The following is a 19,800-nucleotide window of genomic DNA, read 5'->3' as shown; positions in this document are numbered from 1 at the left end:
AACAATAATTATCGAGATAAATAATTTTGATAGCATACTATTCAGAGGGAAATTAAAATTTCAAGTTAGCAAAAATTTTTATTAACAAACACTGTTCCTGAAGTAATTTTAAACAAATTTTATTAACAAAATTTTTTGATTAAATCAACAATAAGGATATAACCTCAAAAATATTAATTTTTGTAGCATACTATTCAGAGGAAAATTAAAATTTTAAGTTTGAAAAAAATTGTGTTAACAAAAATTGTTCCTGAAACAATTCTAAACAAACTTTGTTAACATTTTTTTTTCCTTTAATCAATAATTAAGGAGATAACCTCAAAATAATAATTTTTCCGTTTTTGTACATAATTATACTTAGATGCTTAATTAATAGAGATATAAAATTTTTTTATTAAGATAATTGATTTAAAATCGAAATTGAAACAAGTTTTATTTAAAACATTTTTTGATAGAAACAATAATTATTGAGATAATTAATTTTGATAGCATACTATTCAGAGGGAAATTAAAATTTCAAGTTAGCAAAAAATTTTATTAACAAACACTGTTCCTAACGTAATTTTAAACAAATTTTATTAACAAAATTTTTTAATTAAATCAACAATAAGGATATAACCTCAAAAATATTAATTTTTGTAGCATACTATTCAGAGGAAAATTAAAATTTTAAGTTAGAAAAAAATTGTGTTAACAAAAATTGTTCCTGAAACAATTCTAAACAAACTTTGTTAACATTTTTTTTTGCTTTAATCAATAATTAAGGTGATAACCTCAAAATAATAATTTTTCCGTTTTTATACATAATTATACTTAGATGCTTAATTAATAGAGATGTAAAATTTTTTTATTAAGATAATTGATTCAAAATCGAAATTGAAACAAGTTTTATTTAAAACATTTTTTGATAGAAACAATAATTATTGAGATAATTAATTTTGATAGCATACTATTCAGAGGGAAATTAAAATTTCAAGTTAGCAAAAAATTTTATTAACAAACACTGTTCCTGAAGTAATTTTAAACAAATTTTATTAACAAAATTTTTTGATTAAATCAACAATAAGGATATAACCTCAAAAATATTAATTTTTGTAGCATACTATTCAGAGGAAAATTAAAATTTTAAGTTAGAAAAAAATTGTGTTAACAAAAATAGTTCCTGAAACAATTCTAAACAAACTTTATTAACATTTTTTTTTGCTTTAATCAATAATTAAGGAGATAACCTCAAAATAATAATTTTTCCGTTTTTATACATAATTATACTTAGATGCTTAATTAATAGAGATGTAAAATTTTTTTATTAAGATAATTGATTCAAAATCGAAATTGAAACAAGTTTTATTTAAAACATTTTTTGATAGAAACAATAATTATTGAGATAATTAATTTTGATAGCATACTATTCAGAGGGAAATTAAAGTTTCAAGTTAGCAAAAAATTGTATTAACAAACACTGTCCCTGAAGTAATTTTAAACAAATTTTATTAACAAAATTTTTTGATTAAATCAACAATAAGGATGTAACCTCAAAAATATTAATTTTTGTAGCATACTATTCAGAGGAAAATTAAAATTTTAAGTTAGAAAAAAATTGTGTTAACAAAAATAGTTCCTGAAACAATTCTAAACAAACTTTATTAACATTTTTTTTTGCTTTAATCAATAATTAAGGTGATAACCTCAAAATAATAATTTTTCCGTTTTTATACATAATTATACTTAGATGCTTAATTAATAGAGATGTAAAATTTTTTTATTAAGATAATTGATTCAAAATCGAAATTGAAACAAATTTTATTTAAAACATTTTTTGATAAAAACAATAATTATCGAGATAAATAATTTTGATAGCATAGTATTCAGAGGGAAATTAAAATTTCAAGTTAGCAAAAAATTTTATTAACAAACACTGTTCCTGAAGTAATTTTAAACAAATTTTATTAACAAAATTTTTTGATTAAATCAACAATAAGGATATAACCTCAAAAATATTAATTTTTGTAACATACTATTCAGAGGAAAATTAAAATTTTAAGTTAGAAAAAAATTGTGTTAACAAAAATAGTTCCTGAAACAATTCTAAACAAACTTTATTAACATTTTTTTTTGCTTTAATCAATAATTAAGGAGATAACCTCAAAATAATAATTTTTCCGTTTTTATACATAATTATACTTAGATGCTTAATTAATAGAGATGTAAAATTTTTTTATTAAGATAATTGATTCAAAATCGAAATTGAAACAAGTTTTATTTAAAACATTTTTTGATAGAAACAATAATTATTGAGATAATTAATTTTGATAGCATACTATTCAGAGGGAAATTAAAATTTCAAGTTAGCAAAAAATTTTATTAACAAGCACTGTTCCTGAAGTAATTTTAAACAAATTTTATTAACAAAATTTTTTGATTAAATCAACAATAAGGATATAACCTCAAAAATATTAATTTTTGTAACATACTATTCAGAGGAAAATTAAAATTTTAAGTTAGAAAAAAATTGTGTTAACAAAAATAGTTCCTGAAACAATTCTAAACAAACTTTATTAACATTTTTTTTTGCTTTAATCAATAATTAAGGAGATAACCTCAAAATAATAATTTTTCCGTTTTTATACATAATTATACTTAGATGCTTAATTAATAGAGATGTAAAATTTTTTTATTAAGATAATTGATTCAAAATCGAAATTGAAACAAGTTTTATTTAAAACATTTTTTGATAGAAACAATAATTATTGAGATAATTAATTTTGATAGCATACTATTCAGAGGGAAATTAAAATTTCAAGTTAGAAAAAAATTGTGTTAACAAAAATTGTTCCTGAAACAATTCTAAACAAACTTTATTAACATTTTTTTTGCTTTAATCAATAATTAAGGTGATAACCTCAAAATAATAATTTTTCCGTTTTTATACATAATTATACTTAGATGCTTAATTAATAGAGATGTAAAATTTTTTTATTAAGATAATTGATTCAAAATCGAAATTGAAATAAGTTTTATTTAAAACATTTTTTGATAGAAACAATAATTATTGAGATAATTAATTTTGATAGCATACTATTCAGAGGGAAATTAAAATTTCAAGTTAGAAAAAAATTGTGTTAACAAAAATTGTTCCTGAAACAATTCTAAACAAACTTTATTAACATTTTTTTTTGCTTTAATCAATAATTAAAGAGATAACCTCAAAATAATAATTTTTCCGTTTTTATACATAATTATACTTAGATGCTTAATTAATAGAGATGTAAAATTTTTTTATTAAGATAATTGATTCAAAATCGAAATTGAAACAAGTTTTATTTAAAACATTTTTTGATAGAAACAATAATTATTGAGATAATTAATTTTGATAGCATACTATTCAGAGGGAAATTAAAATTTCAAGTTAGCAAAAAATTTTATTAACAAACACTGTTCCTGAAGTAATTTTAAACAAATTTTATTAACAAAATTTTTTGATTAAATCAACAATAAGGATATAACCTCAAAAATATTAATTTTTGTAGCATACTATTCAGAGGAAAATCAAAATTTTAAGTTAGAAAAAAATTGTGTTAACAAAAATTGTTCCTGAAACAATTCTAAACAAACTTTGTTAACATTTTTTTTGCTTTAATCAATAATTAAGGAGATAACCTCAAAATAATAATTTTTCCGTTTTTATACATAATTATACTTAGATGCTTAATTAATAGAGATGTAAAATTTTTTTATTAAGATAATTGATTCAAAATCGAAATTGAAACAAGTTTTATTTAAAACATTTTTTGATGGAAGCAATAATTATTGAGATAATTAATTTTGATAGCATACTATTCAGAGGGAAATTTAAATTTCAAGTTATCAAAAAATTTTATTAACAAACACTGTTCCTGAAGTAATTTTAAACAAATTTTATTAACAAAATTTTTTTGATTAAATCAACAATAAGGATATAACCTCAAAAATATTAATTTTTGTAGCATACTATTCAGAGGAAAATTAAAATTTTAAGTTAGAAAAAAATTGTGTTAACAAAAATTGTACCTGAAACAATTCTAAACAAACTTTGTTAACATTTTCTTTTGCTTTAATCAATAATTAAGGAGATAACCTCAAAATAATAATTTTTCCGTTTTTATACATAATTATACTTAGATGCTTAATTAATAGAGATGTAAAATTTTTTTATTAAGATAATTGATTCAAAATCGAAATTGAAACAAGTTTTATTTAAAACATTTTTTGATAGAAACAATAATTATTGAGATAATTAATTTTGATAGCATACTATTCAGAGGGAAATTAAAATTTCAAGTTAGCAAAAAATTTTATTAACAAACACTGTTCCTGAAGTAATTTTAAACAAATTTTATTAACAAAATTTTTTGATTAAATCAACAATAAGGATATAACCTCAAAAATATTAATTTTTGTAGCATACTATTCAGAGGAAAATCAAAATTTTAAGTTAGAAAAAAATTGTGTTAACAAAAATTGTTCCTGAAACAATTCTAAACAAACTTTGTTAACATTTTTTTTGCTTTAATCAATAATTAAGGAGATAACCTCAAAATAATAATTTTTCCGTTTTTATACATAATTATACTTAGATGCTTAATTAATAGAGATGTAAAATTTTTTTATTAAGATAATTGATTCAAAATCGAAATTGAAACAAGTTTTATTTAAAACATTTTTTGATGGAAGCAATAATTATTGAGATAATTAATTTTGATAGCATACTATTCAGAGGGAAATTTAAATTTCAAGTTATCAAAAAATTTTATTAACAAACACTGTTCCTGAAGTAATTTTAAACAAATTTTATTAACAAAATTTTTTTGATTAAATCAACAATAAGGATATAACCTCAAAAATATTAATTTTTGTAGCATACTATTCAGAGGAAAATTAAAATTTTAAGTTAGAAAAAAATTGTGTTAACAAAAATTGTACCTGAAACAATTCTAAACAAACTTTGTTAACATTTTCTTTTGCTTTAATCAATAATTAAGGAGATAACCTCAAAATAATAATTTTTCCGTTTTTATACATAATTATACTTAGATGCTTAATTAATAGAGATGTAAAATTTTTTTATTAAGATAATTGATTCAAAATCGAAATTGAAACAAGTTTTATTTAAAACATTTTTTGATAGAAACAATAATTATTGAGATAATTAATTTTGATAGCATACTATTCAGAGGGAAATTAAAATTTCAAGTTAGCAAAAAATTTTATTAACAAACACTGTTCCTGAAGTAATTTTAAACAAATTTTATTAACAAAATTTTTTGATTAAATCAACAATAAGGATATAAAATCAAAAATATTAATTTTTGTAGCAGACTATTCAGAAGAAAATTAAAATTTTAAGTTAGAAAAAAATTGTGTTAACAAAAATTGTACCTGAAACAATTCTAAACAAACTTTGTTAACATTTTCTTTTGCTTTAATCAATAATTAAGGAGATAACCTCAAAATAATAATTTTTCCGTTTTTATACATAATTATACTTAGATGCTTAATTAATAGAGATGTAAAATTTTTTTATTAAGATAATTGATTCAAAATCGAAATTGAAACAAGTTTTATTTAAAACATTTTTTGATAGAAACAATAATTATTGAGATAATTAATTTTGATAGCATACTATTCAGAGGGAAATTAAAATTTCAAGTTAGCAAAAAATTTTATTAACAAACACTGTTCCTGAAGTAATTTTAAACAAATTTTATTAACAAAATTTTTTGATTAAATCAACAATAAGGATATAACCTCAAAAATATTAATTTTTGTACCATACTATTCAGAGGGAAATTAAAATTTCAAGTTAGCAAAAAATTTTATTAACAAACACTGTTCCTGAAGTAATTTTAAACAAATATTGTTAATAAAAATTTTTGATTTGATAAATAATTAAGAACATAGCCTCAAAAAAATTGTTACATATTTTTTATTGAGAAAATTGTTTTAGAATTTAATTTAGAACAGCTTTTGTACGAAATTTTCTGCTGAGAACGAGTGGAGGGAGGAAATCGTATCGTTTTGTTACAAAAATTTCGTGCCCTAATGATTATACTTCATCTGGATCCAATTCAGTATCAGATAACGTTTTTTCAACATGTTCTATTCCACCACCAAACACTTCTAAACCTCGAACATTTTCTTCTTCATTAATTTCTGCATATTCAGGTTCATCTTGATTTTCCTCTTTTACTAATTTTGATAACACAACTTTTAATTTAGCAGCAAGTTTAAACATTTCTTCATTTTTAAAATTACTTGCTTCAAATTTTTCTAACAAATTCTTAGCTTCCGTATAATTTCCATTATGGTACAATAAAACGCTTGTATTTAATTGAATCAACGGTTGATCTGGTGCTAAAGAAAAAGCCCGCTTTAAAGCTCTTAAAGCGCTTTCATTATCTTCCAAAGAAAATAACGCACCTAAAATAAATTATATTTAAAAAAAATTTCCGTTTTTTTTAAATAATTCACTTACATGCTAATATAACATAAGTTAACGCCAAATCAGGTTTTAAATTAGTAGCTGCACATAAATAATTAAAAGAAGATGCAGGTTGTTGAATTGATAAATGAATAAGCCCCAGATTCAACAAAACACGTGAATTTAAAGGAGACAACCATAAAGCTTTTTTTAAACAACCAATCGCCTAAAAAAAAAGAAATAAAATATTTTTATATAAAAACAAGCAAAAAAAAAATTGAACCATTTCAACTTAATTTTACACGCGGCAAAATTGAACCGTAAAATTTTTATTGGCTTCCATTTCGGTTAAACGTACAAATCGATATGAAAACATAACAAACATTGTTATAACGTTATTCAATTCAACTATTCATAAAAATGTTTTTATAATATGCAACAGAGATTTTAATTCCGAACGTAAAAGAGAAAATATTTATCCTTTCAATCTTTCCATTTGGCGAATTTTTAATATGTCAATATTTCTGAATGCATCAAATTCAATTACTTACCGCAATATATTTCTGTTTTGAATAAAAACACATTCCTATATTATTCCATAATGCTATCGAATCAGATTGGGTCTGTATAGCCAATTTGTATTTTGTTAAAGCGACATCGTATTCTTCATGTAACTAGAAAAAACATAAATGGACATTTTAGATTTTCATAATATTTTTCGTAATTTTATCTGTGATAAATATACTTGATGTTATAAGGTGCTTTTATTAATATATTAAGTTTTACACTCTACCTGACGCGTTTCGGCGATCTACGCCATCTTCGGAGGCTTTCGTCCTTGGTTATGCTATGTAGTACATAAAATATCGGTTTTTCTTTTATGTGGTAAAGCTAAGATGCTTCTTGCAGGGATTATTTTCAAACATTAACATTTAACGGTCTGGATTACTACTTGTTTTTCTCGGGAGCGAACAAATTGCAGAAAATCGCGTGCTAAATGGCACCTAGCAGTGCAGCCAGAGTGTAAAACTTAATATATCAATAAAAGCATAAATATACGTTTAATTATTTTCATATACATATATTGATAACAAGGATCCACATCATGAATAAATAAGTATGTTAAAGTGCCGATTAACCGCGGGCCATTAATATCACCTTATAAGTGTATACGCGCCAAACACGAACAAAATAAAGGAAGAGAAAACTTAAACGTAAAAATTGATAACAAAGTTACTCCTGGCATCAACATATTCAATGAAAAGCTTTGCGACCAAAATGAATTTAGAATCAACAGTGCTTAACCCTCTGTAGCGTGGTGTAATATTTCTGTCACAAACTATTCTTTGCCTACCAAAATTTACACATTTTTTCAAACCAATTTTGAGTCAGTGTGACTTATCTGCAACAAACCGATGTATCGACTTACTTTAAGACAAAAAATGTAGATGGCGTTAGGGCCGCGCGATGGCTATTGTTCGTCGACAGATCGGGTGGGATCTGCCTATGTGCTTTTGAAAAATCAGTAAAAAATATAAGAAAACGTGATTAATACTGTGTGTTTTTCGAAAATATACAAGGTTAGTAAGCTACATGTACTTTATGGTGTAATGTGGGTTTTTATATAATTGTATGCCTTCGATGGTCTTGAAGTGTCCCATTGCCTAACGTGGGTAAATTTTACTTTGTGAAGAGGTTGATAATATAATATGGTTCATTTGCTTTAAAATAGCCGAGATGTTGAATACTTTCGAAGACAGTGAAGATGACATGGAAGATGACGATGACAGTGTTGCAGATCCAGATTATCAAGCTGAAAATGAAATGGAGCAAGAGCAGTAGTTTTCTAGTGATGAAAATGAAGACGATGAAGTGAACCTTGATGAGATTATTCATAACTTAGAAGGCAGCGAACCTAATCCGTCTCCATCTACTGCTGCTGTGCCATCTCAATTGCAACCAACCCAATCCGTGGGATGCCATAGAAAGCCACAAAAACTCAACCTGCGATGGAAGAAGAAAAGTCTGCTTTTGAATGAGCAACAGTTGTGTTTTCTAGGGAATGAAAATTTTCCAGCAGATATTTTAGAGCTTGACACAAAGATCTTCTTGTTTTTATTTTCCCAAGATTTGATTGATTTTATTGCAACACAGACTAATTTATATATTTGAACTAAAATTAGAACTAACACTAGAAGTTTTCGGGTTTTGCCGTGCGTCTTTTAAGAAAAGTGGCCATTTCGAACCAGTTTCTGAAGAAGGTTGCAACATGGCATCCGAAACGTCAAACCTTTTATTAAAAGACGCACGGCAAAACCCGAAAGCTTCTAGTGTTAGTTCTAATTTTAGTTCAATTAACACCACAGATATTCAGCAATTTATTGGCATAGTGTATATCATGTCTTTGATTCATCTTCCTCGAGTTACTAGTCATTGGAATGGCACCATTGGAACTCCTATAATTCAAGAAATAAAGATATTTGAAAAAATTCGCCAATTCATTCATTTTAATGACAATTCACAAAACTTGCCCCACGAACATCCGAAATTTGACAGACTATTCAGACTCAGACCAATTGTTCAAAAATTGAACAAAAACTTTGCCAAAATTCCTTTAGAGCAATATCTTTGCGTCGATGAGCAAATATACTCTACGAAATCAAGGAATAACTGGAAAAGATATAACCCGAAAAAGCCTTACAAATGGGGCTATAAGATTTACGTTCTTAGTGGTGGAGTCTCTGGATTTGCATACAAAATCGAACCTGAAACTGGCTCAGAAAATGTGCTACTACCCAACGAACCTGATCTAAGCGCATCCTCAAATGTTGTTATGCGTCTGTCACGTGAAATGATTGTATTTCGACAATTACTTAACATCTTTGCCATTGATAGAATACTTGTCAAAAAATGGTATACTGAGTCTTGGTAGTGTACGTCGAAACAGGATTTCAGATTATTCACACACAAAGGCATATCCAAGAAAGACAAAGGGTATTCTGTTGAGTATGTTGCTGATGTCAATGGTGTAGATGTAGCAACCGTATCCTGGGAAGATAACAAAGTAGTTAATTTGGCATCAACTGTTGTGGGAGAAATGCCAAAAGCTCAGGTGAGGAAGTATAACAAGAAGACCAAGCAATCGCCACATGGGTGGTGTAGATCTAATCGATAGCATCATGGGACGCTACAAAATACAGCTTCGCAGCAAAAGATGGCATGTTCGAATGTTTTACCATTTATTGGGCAAAAGTATGGCTTCTTTACAAAAGAATTCATAAGGCAAAGGACTTGCAGGATAAACCTTAGAACTCGGCTGATTTTCGGCTTGAAATTACAACAACTTTGTGTGCCATCAAATTTGAAAAGCCGTCTATCTATCAAAAACGAAATTCAAGCAAAACGACACAAAGGTCCAGCACAACATGTTTCTCCATTGGCAATCAGGCAAGATTCGACAGGACACTGGCCTGTTTGAACAGAAAAAAGAATACGCTACAAATTTTCTAAATGCTCTGGTGTCTCACAAACAATGTGCGAGAAATGTGTGCTACAATAAACACAACAATTGTTTCAGACTATTTCACCTAAGTTAAGTTACCGTTTTGATGCGGTGTAACATTTCTGTCACACTCCCTTTAATTCTATTTTTTTACAGATAAACAAAAAAAATAGATCTTTCCTATTTCTTTCGATTAACATTTTTCACAACTTATTTTTAAATTTTGATATCTTGCGCTACAGAGGATTAATTCCGAAGTATAAGAGATCAAAAATCAATAGCAGTGGATATTACTACAATACATCTATACAATACTTTATATACAGGGTGTATCTGAATGACTGCAACAAACTTCAAGGGGTGATTCTTTAGTGAATTTTAAGGGTACTTTGATATATGAAATATGAACCATGGGCGACTTCGGCTCCCCTAAGGAGCTATACCCCTCCAAAAATGGCGGAAAATTTTGGTTTAATTTCTTTTTCTCAAAAACCATAAACGCTAGGAAAATGAAATTTGGGGAATATGTTTAACTCATAATAGGGCACGTTTTGATCCTCTATTTGTACTTTCAACCTACTCTTCTAAATTACTAAACGTAACCACCCCCTTTACATTTTTGCTAATATTTTTTTATGCAGATGATAAATACATTAAAAAAAATTTACCTAGGTAGATGAAAGTATCCTAAAACTTTTTTGTCTCTCTAAAATTTTTCCAAAAACGACAAATTTTTGAGAAAAAAAATAAAGCAAATACTGCACGTTAAACATCGGGGTTGTCGATCAAAAGTTGGAATGAATTTTTAATGAAAAAATCTTAGTAGGCTCTGTAATCTTTGTCAGAAATATTTTTGACGTTTAAATGTCAGTGTTTTTCTTACTATTATTATTGTTTTTCATATTAATTTTTAAATAAAGTTCTATCGCATTTACGCTCGTTCACTCGACGTTTCAAAATTTTAAATAAAACAATAATATAATAAGAACAATTTAAATAGTAAGAAAACCACTGACATTTAAACGTCAAAAATATTTCTGACAAAGATTGCAAAGCCTACTAAGATTTTTTCATTAAAAATTCATTCCAACTTTCAATTAACAATCCACAGCTTAACAGTTAGTGTTTGCTTAATTATCTTTTTTCTCAGAAATTATTAATTTTTCGAAGAACATCAGAGAGACAAAAAAGTTTTATAATAGTTTTATCTATCTAACTGAAATTTTTCCAATGTATTTATCATCTTCATACAAAAAATCTAGGCATAAATTGAACGAGGGTGGTTACGTTTAGTAGTTTAGAAGGGTAGGTTCAAAGTACAAATAGGGCCAAAACGTGCCCTATTATGAGTTAAACATATTCCCCAAATTTCATTTTCCTAGCGTTTATGGTTTTTGAGAAAAAAAAAATAAACCAAAATTTTCCGCCATTTTTGAAGGGGTGTAGCTCCTTAGGGGAGCCGAAGTCGCTCATAGTTCATATATCAAAGTACCCTTAAAATTCACTAAAGAATCACCCCTTGAAGTTTGTTGCAGTCATTCAGATACACCCTGTATAATATAAAGTCAATTGTCCTTTTCACCAACCAATGTCACCGCTGGAATATCAATATTAACACTTTCAATTAAAGCACCGTCAACAGATTTTAGAAAACTAAAAATGTACAGGTAATTACTAATACAATTAGCAAACTGATCGTTTCAATGCATAGCGCAAATTCATGTAATTAGTTTGTCAAAACGACAAAATGCAGCCATTATACCATTAAATAGGAAATGCAAGTGAAAATGTCAAAATGCATATGTAACTCACAACAAAGCATAACGTGGTGTGACTGATTGACGGGGAGAATAATACATGCGACATGATGTTTAAATATACAAAAAAATGTGGGGTATAAAGTTGCGTTATTGCAAAAAAAAGGAATTCAATCCAGTAAGTGTTCACTTTAATGCAGGTACTGAGGAGTATTATAACTATTCGGCCTATACTTTAGGAAAGTGAGAAAATTGCATAACACGAATATTTTAGGAGAATATAACTTATTTATATTTCCAAGATTCTGAGTTGTCACCATGTGTTTCAATTAACATTTAGAATTAGGTCAGTTTAACTAACATGTCCGTATAATAATACGAATTGAAGGATGAAATACCTTCTCAAGCGGTAGCGGTACGTTATCATATAAAATCGATTTCATCTAGAAACGGCTTCATCATCGTCAAACCACCGTCGCCCCACACCATAAACAAACTACATTTAACTACTTCACCAAACAATGTAGTAATCAGCAAACAGTTATTTAGTGGAACATCCTAAATGTACAACCACAAACAAGGAATCTTCAAATTACCTTTTTAATGCAGCTTCCCCTCAATAAATAATGAATGTTAATTAAGAGTTGAGTTGTGCATTACGAGTTGGGAAAATTATAATAAAAATTTTAGTTTTAATTAAGATGTAATTCTATTTCAGTAACTGCAATTCAGTTTCCACGTCCATTCACATTCACCTTATCACTATTTTTCGTATTACCCAATTATGGGGCACTTATATTTTAAATTTAGAATGGTTCTAAAAGTTTGTAGTAATAAAGTTGGCGACAAGTAAAAAACTACTCGATGATTTACAAACAAATTTCCATTATATAAAATAAACTTTTTTAATTAAAAGTTGCCGACTAATTTGCTACACGACGAGGATTCGTTTCATTTGGGATTAAAAATTTCATAAACTGCCCGTCATTTTTTAATACAATTTAACTTTTTCCCACTTACGTCGTTGAATCTTTATCTTTTTCGTTATTAGAAGAAAATTTAATTTTCCCAAAAGATCAAAACTTGTTACTATCATTATACTCTCAAAAAGAAGAAGTTTATAAAGCCACAAAATACTATCTTTTATATTACTTTCCTTACACATTTCCCAGATTCAATTACAGAAAGCGCGTCGAAAATAGAAACGAGAGAAAGGCCGCGCCGCACCGTTGGCGTCGACGACGGATAAAAGTTGTAACAGGTGTTGCTTAAGGCCGACATAATTGGATCGAATCCCGGAGGCTTGACCATAAAGCCGTACGGCAAATAATAACCTGCGTGATGCATCCGATTCCCAACAGGGCTCGTGAGCACGTCGGTTCTAAGGCCAGGGCAGAGCTAAGCCTTTCGAACGCTAGCTGCGTTTGTCCAGACTTCAAATATAGCAGACCAGATTGAGTAAGCATCTCTATACTGTCCGGGCAGTTTCTGAAAATCAAACAAAACGAAAATTCCTTATATCCTTTTACGATTGGCAATCCTCCCAAACACACCCTTCCCAGGAGGTACTTACTCCAAAGCCGCATTGCAAACTGTAATTGCAGATTTTATTTCTCCTTCTTGTAGCAAGATTTTTATTAAAAGCGCATAAGAATCTTCTTGTTTATCATACTGAAGGGATTTCTGTACGTACTCCCTTGCTTTTTCTGGTTTTCCCATCAAAATAAGGCATTGAGCTATAAATTACAAAGAAATAAAAATGATTAAGGGTAAAAAGAATAGATCGATAAATTTATGAGGAGTAGCGGAAGTTTATTAGTTAATATTGACAGGAGCTCGAAACGAACACCGAACTAGTTTCTCTAAAATGGATATTAACGATCTCGTTATCTAAACCGCGTAGGATAAGCCGACGGGTACTGCTTAACATACAGCTTATTGAATTCTACTAAAAGATAATGGATTCTGCCCGGAGCTCCACATTTAGTTTGCACTAAATCATCCAACGACCGGGCCTCACAATCTTCAAATCTTTAATGAGCCACGTAGACGTCGAGGCGTGAAATTTCGGCGGAACTAATAATACGTGACCCGGTAAGCCGGGGTTAAATTACGTTCAGTTATGTAACGGCCGCCGACGCAAAATTAAAAAACAACAAAATCGCGCGCCCTTCCTACCTGTGTACGATATTGTGAAGTCGGCAGACTCACCGATATTGTAAAATATTTCCCAGTCGGGTTTCGTAGACGCTCTCTCCGCTTCCAAATACGCCTCCAAGGCCAGTCTGTATCGTTGAAGCAAATACCTAAAAAAAGTATTAAAAGCTTAAAAGATCGTTCGGAAACGATTTTAAATACATCATTAAAACTTTTTCACGATTTCAATAGCGCCGGAGAGAAATTTTGAATCAAGTTTCTTCTTTACATTAGTTTATTAAATAATTTAGATACATGGAAACATGAAGGACAACACTAATAAGAAAGATAATAGAAATCCTTTCTGTAAGGATTATTTTGTGACACAACCATTGTCTTATTCTGGTATTGGACAATACGGGATTTAATAGACCGAGATTATGCAAACAAAAGAACTTGATGTCCTTTGAAAATGACAAAGACATTATTTTCTATAAAATACGACAAACGTATTTTTCTAATTTAATCGTTTTAATATAAATAATACATTAAAAGATTTTATTACTGAATTCTTGACGTAGAGGAAAAAGGGTTTAATAATTAGGTGTAATGAGAGCAAAGTCCTTAGTCTCTTTCAGGTTCTGACGCTCATGAATCAAAATGACTTTTCTAGTGATAGTGTTAGTGCAGAACTAGAACTAACACTAGACCTAGATCTAGAAATATTCGGATTTAGCCGCACGTCTCTCAAGACGGCTAAACCCGAATAATTCTAGTTCTAAGTCTTGTGTTAGTTCTAGTGATAGTGTTAGTTCTAGTTTTGCACTAGCACTATCACTAAAACTAACAAGACCTACAACTAGAATCAATCGGGTTTAGCCGTCTTGAGAGACGTACGACTAAATCCGAATGTTTACATAATATTTTACATTATCACTAGAACTAACACAAGACCTAGAACTAGAATCATTCAGGTTTAGCCGTCTTGAGAGACGTGCGGCTAAATCCGAATGTTTCAAGTTCTAGGTCTAATGCTAATTCTGGTTTTAATTGTTATTCAGCGTTACATGGTGGTATATTTTTATTGAATGAAAACTAGAATTAACACTAGACCTAGATCCAGAAACATTCGGGTTTAGCCATGGGTCTCTAAAGACGGCTAAACCCGAATGCTTCTAGTTCTAGGTCTTGTGTTAGTTCTAGTAATAGTGCTAGTGCAAAACTAGAACTAACACTATACCTAGAACTAAAATCATTCGGGTTTAGCCGTCTTTAGAGACGTGCGGCTAAACCCAAATGATTCTAGTTCTAGGTATAGTGTTAGTTCTACATAGTAATAGTGCTAGTGTAAAATTAGAACTAACACTATACCTAGAACTAGAATCATTGGGGTTTAGCCGTCTTTAGAGACGTGCGGCTAAACCCAAATGATTCTAGTTCTAGGCATAGTGGTAGTTTAATACAGTAACAGTAGTGACAGTTTCAATTGTTATGCAGTGCTAGATTGTTGCATATTCTTATTGAACTAAAATTAGAACTAGACCTAGAAATAGAATCATTCGGGTCTAGCCGTCTTGAAAGACGTGCGGCTAAATCCGAATGTTTCTAGATCTAGGTCTAGCGTTAGTTCTAGTTTCTTGTTTTAGGTCTAGTGTTAGTCTAGTTCTAGTTGTTATGTATCATTAAATTGTCTATTTCTAGGTCATAAACACTAACAGAGCATTGGAGAAGAAAGGTTTCTCAATGCAAATTAGAAAGATAATAAGATCTTATTTATCGGATAGACGGATAGTTCTGCCAGGGGGGAGAGAGGAGGTAATGACGTGCGGAGTCCCGCAGGGGTCAGTCTTAGGAGGAACACTTTGGAACATTTTCTACGACCAGGTGGTGGAAAGTAAGGTGGAAGAAGGAGTCTCGCTGGTAGCCTACGCAGATGATTTGGCAGTAGTGGTGAGAGCGAAATCTGAAGAGGCGATGAGAGATAAAGCTGGATACTGCGTACGGAGGGTGGCGGAGAATATGAGAGAACTGGGTATACAACTAGCAGAAGAGAAGACCGAGATAGTGATTTTGGAAGGAAGAAGAAAGCTGAAAACAATACAGCTTAGAGTAGGCCAACAAATCATTAAAAGCTCAGAATCGGTAAAGTACTTAGGAGTCCATTTAGACAAGGATCTACGCATGACGGCGCATATCAAAAAAGTCTCAGAGAAAGCCGGAAAAATGTATAATAACCTAACGCGTTTGATGCCTAGAAAAGGAGGTCCAAGCTATGCTCGCAGAAAACTATTAGCGACAGTTATAACATCGGTCACTCTCTACGGAGCCTCAGCTTGGGAAAGTGCTCTTAAGTACAAGAAATATGCTAAAATGTTGAGAATAATTGAAAGAAAAATGGTAATAAGCGTAACATCGGCATATCGCACGGTAGCGACGGAAGCTGTAGGTACATTGGCCGGACACGCACCTATGGATTTACTGGCCTGGGAAAGAAGTAGAAATTGGGAGACAAGGGGAGAAAAAGTAGAACAGAACAGAGAAGACATGTATAAAAAGTGGCAAGAGAGATGGAACCATTATGAGGGATGGGCAAAGACTTTCATAAAGAATGTAAGAGAATGGCAAAGTAAAGGGCCTCGTGTAGATTATTATACCACCCAAGCAATAACTGGGCATGGCGTGTACGCAGCATACTTGGCGAAGATAAAGAAGATTGAGTCAGACAACTGTTGGTTCGGATGTCAAGAGACGGATACACCTCGACACACAATATTTGAATGTTGTCGCTTCGAAAAGGAAAGGATGGAAATGGATATACAAGTGGGAGAACCCGTTAAGCAAGAAAACGTAGCCGACCTTCTTATGAGCAACGAAAAGCAGCGTGATAGCATAATGAATTACTTAAGAGAGGTGATGAAGATAAAAGAGATGGAAGAGAGAAGAAGAAAGGAAGAAGAACTAAGAAGAGGAGCGGGGAGGCAGCTTTTGTCTCCCCCAATCCAGGTATGATAAGGTAATCTATGTTATTAAAAAATTAATAGGTCGTTTTTGTGTTGTACATTGAAATTCACCCGCGGGAGGAAACTATCCGAAACAGGAAGAGTACCAGGATGCCATATATTCGAAGAGAGTGGTACATATAAGAAGAGAAGCGGAGGAGGCAGTTTTGACTCCCCTAATCCAGAAACCATTCAACATAGGAGGAGGGCCGGGATGACATATATCCGATGAGAGGAGTCTGCATAAGAAGAGGAGGATGGGGAGGAGCTCTTCCCCTCCCCCCTGTCCAGGAATAATGAGGGATACAGAAAGAAGATCTCATGGATTTTGCCGAGAGAAGCAACAAGAACCGACACGAAGAGAAGAATATTGAAATGAAAAAGAAAAGTATCAACACAATCGCCAAGGCAATCTGCTGAAATGCGTAAGCTGGTCCGGACTGCCAAGATCCAATAGGCAAGGAAAAAAGGGGGAGTTTTTTAGTGGTGTAACCATCAAGAGGCCGGCATAAAATCCCTGTCGCCGGCGGAGTCCCACACTCCCGGTTGGATAAAATTTCCTCATCACGCGCACATCTGACCGGGGTTAGGGTGCATAAAGCATTTTTCTCCTCCTTAGGTCATAAACACTAAGAAGACTTACAAACATTTTGCAATTTCCTTCACATGTCCCGTATCATCTTGATTTAATTTATGACAAATCTGAAATGCTTCTAAGGCTTCCTGCAATTTACCTTCTTCACGCAATATCGTTCCCTAAAATAATCCATAAATAACAAATTATTAATTTCAACATAGAATCAATAAGTCCTCATATACCGTGACACAGTATTATTACTTATTAATTGGACCGCGTTATGCATCACTTGACTAGGCGACACATGAATCATGTTGAGAAAAACGGGATGTTCGTTTTCATCTCTCTAAAAATATAAGACTTCTCAGAATAGACAGGCTAAAACTATTGAAAATTGTTTTACGAAAAAAATAATCCAAGTTTGTGAAATGACCCAAAAAACACGTTAAAAATAAAAAGAAAGTGCGACAAAGTGACTAACACTAGATTAACTTCAGTTTTAAAACTTATATTACATGATAACTAACTTCAGGTTTAAAATGTCAACCTCAATTTTGACATATTTGCAATCTACACTAAAAATCCTTTAAAATGAGTACAAACACGACATATTTATCTTCAATATTAATGAAGTTATGGTCAACTTCCGGTTAAAAATGTCAACGTGAATTTTGACATATTTGTAATCGTCATGAAAAGTTCTTTAAAATGAGTCCAAACATGATACGTTTAATTCCAATATTACTCGAGATATAAGCAACTTCCGGTTTGAATTGTCAATGTCATTTTAACATATTCTTAATTTTTATAAAATGTCTTAATATTTGTCACAAAATCAAAAATATAATTAAAAAAAATCAAAAATTAAGGTTGGTATTAATATTTATAAATTAAATTGTTATCTTCATTGTTGCTAACTTCGGGTTTAACGTTTCTTATTCTAACTTTTTTGTTTTTTGAGATAAGTGCGTCATCTTTGGACTCATTTTAAAGGTTTTTTAATGAAGATGACAAATACATGAAAATTGACTCTGACGTTTCAAACCGGAAGTGATTGTATTTCCGTTAATATTAAAGGTAAATATGTCGAGTTTGGACTTATTTTAAAGGATTTGTTATAAAGTTGACAAATATGTCAAAATTAAAAGTTCAAAGTTCGAACTTTGGTTTTTTGAGATAAATGCGTCAAGTTTTGACTCACTTTAAAGACATTTTTATATTTGTTTGCCAAATCTATCAGCAAGTTCTTTTCTGCTGTACTAAAATTTGATGACCTTTTTACTTTCTCTTATCCATCGCCACAATTTTATTATTCTTTTATTAGTCTTCAGACGCACGGCTAAACCCGAAACTTTCTAGTTCTAGGTCTAGTGTTAGTTCTGGATTTTTATGCTAACTAGCGCTACCTATCGCTTTCGTTTGTAAAATGGATAAGATGAGAGATGTTAATCTATTTGTAGAGTCTCTGAAGATGGCCAAGGGCCGAAACTAGTTAGACTTAAATTCTAGGTATATAAAATAAAAGACATAAACTTTTAATTTTATACTAATATCTAGAAAACGACATTGGCCCGAAATTGTAGGTCCATCTATTTTTTTTATTGTAGAATTTCTTGGTCTATCTAAGTAAGTCGGTTTTTAGACGTTGTATGATGCAAATCCGACTTGAAATCGTATAACATGATTGGCGCTTAGTTTTATCTTTTAAAACAAATAGTGTTTTAGGTTTTTCGGTATTCTGCATTTTTTCTAAGATAAGTTACACCTTTACCTACCAGACAGCATGAAAAATCTCTAAAACCGATAAAATGTCGCTTAGTCAAGTGATGTGTAACGCGATCCAATTACCATATCATCAAAAATATATTTTAAAGTAGGCTACTTTTAATCCAATAATCTTCAATTTTTTTTAATTAAACTGTAAATTTCATAGCCTACTCTAAAAATATACCTATTGATCACATAATTGTATGATTATTGATTACAATGATTATTTTTTTTAATTACTTCTTTGTGGTAAGCATAATCATTCTTCCCATGGCTTTTTGTGATATTTTCCTTAATCAATCGTTTACAACTAGCAATTTCACCTCTAACATGTTGGACGTGTATCAACCAATTCAACTGTTCAATCGGAGACGGTTCTGGATAAGACATACTCGCAACGTTATCTAAAAGAAAAAATTGGGGTATAATTGACTGTGTAATATACGCAACTGCTGTAAAATACGTTCTGCGTAATGGTCCGCTTTTCCATTAGCTATTAAATTCATTATATATTCAAAAATAATTAATAATTCGAATGCGACCCGAACCAGAAGTGTGATTTTCCGCGGGTTGTTTTAGTTCTCGTCGCTTGGCAACGGATGGCG

General features: G+C 30.2%; 1 protein-coding gene across 1 annotated transcript; it reads right to left on the bottom strand.

Moving 5' to 3' along the window:
* Window positions 1-5,723: 5,723 nt before the first annotated feature.
* LOC111419402 (Bardet-Biedl syndrome 4) lies at window positions 5,724-19,764 on the bottom strand. Its single transcript, XM_023052196.2, has 9 exons — window positions 19,659-19,764; window positions 19,436-19,599; window positions 17,495-17,607; window positions 13,928-14,022; window positions 13,290-13,452; window positions 13,051-13,204; window positions 7,009-7,131; window positions 6,512-6,683; window positions 5,724-6,456 (listed from the first exon to the last, which is right to left on the bottom strand). Exons 1-9 carry the CDS (start codon window positions 19,699-19,701, stop codon window positions 6,083-6,085), a joined length of 1,401 nt encoding a protein of 466 aa, XP_022907964.1. The 5' UTR covers window positions 19,702-19,764; the 3' UTR covers window positions 5,724-6,082.
* Between the last annotated feature and the right edge of the window lie 36 nt (window positions 19,765-19,800).

Source organism: Onthophagus taurus, chromosome 7 (assembly GCF_036711975.1).
Source record: "Onthophagus taurus isolate NC chromosome 7, IU_Otau_3.0, whole genome shotgun sequence".
In the NCBI taxonomy this organism is placed as follows: Eukaryota; Metazoa; Arthropoda; class Insecta; order Coleoptera; family Scarabaeidae; genus Onthophagus; species Onthophagus taurus.
Note: the sequence above shows the minus strand (reverse complement) of the source record. Positions and strands in the feature narration are given on the sequence as shown.

Bases quoted from the DNA above. Each gene is read 5' to 3' on its own strand.
- LOC111419402 (XM_023052196.2), bottom strand. From the start codon at position 19,701: ATGAATTTAATAGCTAATGGAAAAGCGGACCATTACGCAGAAC. The intron at 6,684-7,008 runs GTAAGTAATTGA...CTTTTTTTTTAG, and splicing joins CAAAACAGAAATATATTGCG to GCGATTGGTTGTTTAAAAAA. The intron at 6,457-6,511 runs GTAAGTGAATTA...AATTTATTTTAG, and splicing joins AACTTATGTTATATTAGCAT to GTGCGTTATTTTCTTTGGAA.